Here is a 6,000-nt window from a genome sequence, read left to right as displayed (position 1 = left end):
CAAAGAACCAGGAACAGATAGTACTCAGCAAACTGATAGCAATGGCACACTCCCACATAGTCCGACATGGACACTGGTATAGAAAGTTTAACGTAATGGTACAATAGGTTCACTTACCTGTTTGACACCTTGGAAGCTGTATTGACTAATGTTTGAAATCCTATTTTACTTGGGTTCTTTGGTTTAATGTTGAACCACCCAAATTAACAGGAAGCTTTAGTGTAGAACAGGGAATTTGGCAACAGGTGTTCTTAGGCAAACATTAGCCTTACTGTGACCAAGCCCGCTTAGGTGCTGTTTGTTAGGGCCAAAGTAATAGTCAATCTGAGCTCCAGATTGGATCATCTTAAATACGTAAGTTCTGTTCCCTGAGAATAGCAATAAGGAATCTCTGTTGTCAGGTCAGATGCTCATTGTTAGATTCCCAAGTTAAACTAATACATTCAGCCAGATACCTTTCATTCCAAAGCTTGGGGACAGATGACTGCTGGACTCATTACCCAGGGATTCCTGTCTGCTGATTCAGGTTTACTGGATACGGATCATTTTTTTTATTGAGACAAAGTCTGGGATTAGGTTTGTTTGTTTGCTAGTAGAATTCCTTCACTCTGGTAATGGTAAACAAAGGGCCACAGACTTAACTGCCTGCCTCTCTCTGGGAAAGGCTGTTTCTGCTCAACCATCTGACAGACGTTCATTGCCCATCCTCCCATCCCTGTGGTAACCAAGCTGAGGTGTGTTTAAAGGTGGTGCTCTACCTGGGGCATTGGGTCAGGGCAGGGTAAGGGGTGAATCAGGTACCTCAGGTACCTTCTGTGCTGGAGTTAGCCTGGCCCATTAGGGATACTGACCTGTCTACCCATGTCCACTAAGACACTCTTTGTGTAACTGTCTGAGAGAGAGAAAGAGAACATACCATGAATGGATTTGTCCAACATCTTTATTAGCATTATTCAAAATGCTTGTAAAATATCCCCCACCCTCAGTAATCATAAACAGATTACAAATACTGGTAAATGGTTTTCAAATTGTTCAAATTATAATGTTACACGGACAGAAGAGCAAGTACATACATGGAGTTTTTTTACCACATGCTTTGACACTGAAGACACGTGGTTAATTCATTATCATCATCAATATCAGACACCATCTCATTAGACTTATTTTTATTCATTGCACAAACTTTCCAAAAGTTGTACAAACCTGAATGACTTTGTTTATAAAATTCAAGACAGAGAAAACATGACAGATAAAATGGAGGGTGTTCAGGAATGGTTATACAGACAAGCTTGGCTGAGCTCACTGTTTTAATTGCAACTTAGTTATTCTGGCCCTTTTTCACTGGGGCCTAGCTAGCCAGCTCCAGGATGTGTATGAAATTATTCTTTCATTTGAATCAAGAGCAACCATTTGTAAACAGAGCGGGTACAAACACTTTTCCCATTTACAATTGTTAACAACAACATCAAAAACTCCCCACAAATCAATACATAAAACCCATTTATGATCAAGGGCATCTTGTGTAACATGGCAAAAAACGAACAATTCTTCCTTAGTGCAGTGAAATAAAACTTGATACAATTTAAATAATCATTTTAAATATATAAAATAAAAACACATTTATTAAAATATAGTGTATACTATAAAGGGTGTCTTGAAAAAAATATAAATAAATACAAGCGATGAAATAAAATTCTAATAATGAGGAATAAACTGCTACTGTTACCTTGCTGTAACGCTGAGATTAAATCCTGCCAGTTTCATTATTAGAATGTGCACAAACAAGCATAGAAACACATAGCACAACTTCATGCACTTTGTCAAGACTATATAGGAAACTTCAAGAATTATACAATTGTAGACCACATTTCTCTTCCACGACAGTACAAACCAGTTTGAAAAAGAAGTCTCGTTAAAAAGGTCTGTGGCATTGCACCTAGCACAGAAAAAGATAAACTGTAAACAGACTCAAGCCACAGGCAATACAACATTCACGAAAACAACATCTAAAAACGTAACTAAAATCTAGATTTTGTACAATACTTCAAAATACAACGCGTGGAACTGTATCAATCGACAACTTACCTTTTCTGGCACCAGAATATTTTTACCTAAGAACTGCATGTTGGTCATTTGGACACATTTTTTTTATGTTTTTGCACAAACAGGACACCAACAACGTGATGCATCAGAGGGATCAAACTGAGCTAGCCCCTCATGCCCCCTCCCTCCCTTCAACCCCTTCCTTCCTTAACCCCTGATTGAATTTTCCCTTATAGAACACTGATGTGCCAATCAGACTGCAAGGCTACATCTGATTGGAGTAGGAGGTGGGTTCGCCCACAGGACTGTATTCTGATGCCTGCTCCCGGTCTCCCTGGCCGCTGTAGCCTCCTGACTGGTCGAAGCTGCCCTGGTTGTAGGGCTGCTGCTGGCTGAAGGTCGCGGCCTGTTTTTCGGGTGGCGCTCCAGCGTACCGAGCAGGTCCTCCCTTATGCCAGCCAGTCTCCTTGAAAACAAACCAGATGTTTCCTGCCCACAGAACGAAGTTTAGGAAGCCAAACACCTGGGGAGAGACAGAGTATATCACAACAAAACAAACCATACATGTGGTGTGTGTGTTGTGGTGTGGTAGTGTGTGGTTCACAGTCTGTCGTACCACAGAGGTGTTAAGGCCTGACCAACGGGGTCCTTGCACTGAGCCACACTTGTTGGTCATGACCTTACAGGCAGAAATGAGCTCCTGCACCTCATCTGGATCTGTGGCGACCTTGACGTCCGACAAGGCCTGGGCCCAGGCCGAAGAACTGACCAGCCACATGAAGGCGAACACCACGGTCACTATGAAGTCCTGAGAGGGGAAGGGGACATATTACTGAATAGTGATCAAGTTGCTGTTTGCACAACCAGCAGATGTGAAAGGTGCAGGGACTGGGTACATTATACAACATATATTGCAGCATGGAAGCAGTACAAACACATAGCATACTATCTTATTCAAAAGGAAATATAATCAGTGGAGGTTTGAACACGGAAAAGGTGAGCAGCTCACGATGAGAGGGCCTCGGTTGTTCTCTCTGTACTTGTTCTGGAAGAAGATGTAGACTATGGTGGCCATGAGGGAGTAGAGGAAGGCGAACACAGCAATGGTGACAAAGAACTCAGCTGAGGAAGAATAGTCCCCAATGAGGAAGAGACTCTCCCTCCTCCTCCCATCACACAGCGGAGCCTCAAAGGACACCTGGTGCAACCTGACACAGAGTGGAGAAAAGAGGAGTCTAAAACACCTGTAGCCACTCTTTAAACAATGGAGAGATTAAGTCTGTTAAAAGACATCAACAGACTGCTGATTATCTTATTTTGTGTGTCTTGAGTGAATATTAGCAAAGCGACCACTGAAAGCATTTTAGACATCTTGTCTGGTGCTAATCACTACCCGTTTGTTTGGCTGCATAATAGCTTTCAGAGTGCCACACAGATGGATCTTAATTGGCTCGACTAAATCTTGCATATGGTGTTAGAAATTACATCTCAAATTGTCTCAAATATTATCCCGCTAGGCTGGTGTTGAAAAGCACATGTGTGCACGCACACACATACACACAGAAACACAGACAGCAAAGGAATTTGAATGAGGAGCAACAGAGTTGGAGATGGCTCCTAATCTCTTTGGGTTCATTAAACATTCATTGGGCTGCGCTGGAAATGGAGAAAAAATACCTCTAACCCAAATGTGCTTGTCCTCGAGTTGCATTACTATTATGTGTCTTAAATGTTACTAGAAAGTGTCTAGAAAGGGTCTTACCTAAAAGGATAGGCAAAATCGATGCCAATACTGAGGTTGCTGCTGGCCTTGTCAAGCTGACAGTCAACGCTAACCCGCAGCTGTCCACTGTAGCCTCCACATGTTGCAAATGCAAAAATGGCAAAAAGCTGTTGAGAGACAAACAAACAAAAACAACAAAATTATTGAATTGGAACTCTGTTCAGGAGTAATTAGCCTGATTATTTAAAGGCCCAATGCATCTGTTTTTTTTATTTATTATCTCAATATCAAATCATTTATGGTTAACAATTATATACATATACCTTACTGTAATAGTTTTCCATTAAAATAGTCAAAAATAAACAATATTAGCTGTTTAGCAGAGGCTTGGCAGAGGCTTGGAACTGTCTTTATTGGTCCATTAAAGGCCTAGTGCAGTCAAATATGAGATTTTTCCTGTGTGTTATATATATTTCCACACTGAGGTTGGAATAATACTGTGAAATTGTGAAAATGATGGTAATGTTTTTTGTGTAAGAGCTGTTTGAAAAGACCACCTGCAATTTCAGCCTGTTTTGGTGGGATGGAGTTTTGGCCTGGATGGTGACATCACCGGGCGGGAAATTAGTTAGACCAATAAGACAGAGATCCAAACCTCTCTGCCAATAACAGCTGATTTTCAGTTTTCCCCTAACTAGTGTTAGCGCAATGATTGGAAGTCTATGAATATCTGCATGCTGCTAACGCTAGTTAGCATTGGCTCGTGAAACTCCACGACTTCATCTGACTCTGGGGAAGTAAATAATGGGCCTCATTGCCAACATCCCGAAGTATGCCTTTAACTGAAAATGATTTGATATGGAGATAAAAATGGCTGCATGGAACTTATACCGCCGGTGATGTCACCAGGCAAGACAAAACTCCAACCATGCAAAATCTGCTGGTTAGAAGGTCCTGTGTAAATTGTACTTTCTACCAGCAACTATGAGGAAATAACACTGATCAAATTTGTTCACACTTTTACAATGTTAGTTTCATCAGCTGTTGTACAATATGATACAGAACACAGGAAAAACAGCATTTTGAATGCAATGGGCTTAATGACTCATCTGTTGAAAGTCTGAGAGGGTATTGTGATCACTAAGAACACAAGGGCCTTGTTGTAATTTCCTCCCAATTATTTATGCATCCATCAGTTGTTAAGTCAAAGATAAACAAGAACACCAAAGCGTGCAGATCTAATCCCTCCCAAGGATTTTGTTGGTCTTCCAGCAGGCAAAGCAGTGCTCAATTTCAATTAGGCCCCCTCCCACACATACAGGTAATACATATCCAGCACCACTCTCTCTGTGGTGGATTCTCACTGCAGTTAGACAAAGAGGCAGTGACATGGCTACGGCTACTGACAGCAATGTCTGGAGTACCCACCCACCAAAGAGTGAGACAGATTGAGATAGCGAGACAGGCAGAGAAATAGGGAGAGAGAGAGAGAAAAGAAACCATTTTCAATGTGAACGACCTCTGTAAGTCCTACAGGCCTGATGAAGTACATTAGCCAAGCACTGAGAACAGAATGGGCTCATACTGAGAGGTTAGGCCTCTCACCGCCTGCTTGCAAAACTAATACAAAAGCAAAGTCTCATCATGAGTGAGAATTAGATTTCAGTAGATGACTCAGATGCCAATGTTCCGTTATGAAACAAACAGACACAGAATAATTATTAACACTTGGACCTGGACCATTCCAGCAAGGATAATAGGGTAACAACATGCGGCATAAAAAACATCTGACAATATCAATCGCTCAAATCAGCTATCTGCTCCTTCAACCTGTTCCCCATTCTCATTGAGAGTAGCTACAGCTATAGTTCCAGACACGTCAGGTGTCTGGACACATAACATGCAATAACAAAATACATTAGGTTTCTTTCACAAGACACCCATATAGCAGACGGCAGTCATTAGTACTGTACTGACAGACTGGAGAGAGAGAGCAGTCAGCGTGACAGAGACATCCTCTGTAGTCCTCTTGCGCCCAATGATGACCTCAACACCCGCAGACTCAAGAGAAGTTCCTGGACATCATTAGACTTCCGCTCCACTTGGCATGCCCACAATAGGACCACAACTTCTCCTCTCCCAGGGGTGGCTGCAGAGACTGTAGATCCATCTCTGAAAAACGACTAGTGCTATGGAGACATGCATACACTGCCACACATACACATGACATAACA

The 6,000-nt window shown here is 41.9% G+C and overlaps 1 protein-coding gene across 1 annotated transcript in view; it reads right to left on the bottom strand.

The window, feature by feature from the left end:
* Positions 1-922: 922 nt before the first annotated feature.
* Positions 923-6,000, bottom strand: part of LOC110494491 (synaptoporin) — a 41,332-nt gene continuing 36,254 nt past the window's right edge. Inside the window, exons 3-6 of the mRNA XM_021569605.2 lie at positions 3,806-3,933; positions 3,053-3,251; positions 2,660-2,851; positions 923-2,566 (exon numbers count right to left, since the gene is read on the bottom strand). Coding sequence (XP_021425280.2) covers positions 2,309-2,566; positions 2,660-2,851; positions 3,053-3,251; positions 3,806-3,933 — 777 coding nt within the window. The 3' untranslated portion in view covers positions 923-2,308. The remainder of the gene's footprint in view (positions 2,567-2,659; positions 2,852-3,052; positions 3,252-3,805; positions 3,934-6,000) is intronic.

Source organism: Oncorhynchus mykiss, chromosome 17, assembly GCF_013265735.2.
Source record: "Oncorhynchus mykiss isolate Arlee chromosome 17, USDA_OmykA_1.1, whole genome shotgun sequence".
Classification (NCBI taxonomy): domain Eukaryota; kingdom Metazoa; phylum Chordata; class Actinopteri; order Salmoniformes; family Salmonidae; genus Oncorhynchus; species Oncorhynchus mykiss.
Note: the sequence above shows the minus strand (reverse complement) of the source record. Positions and strands in the feature narration are given on the sequence as shown.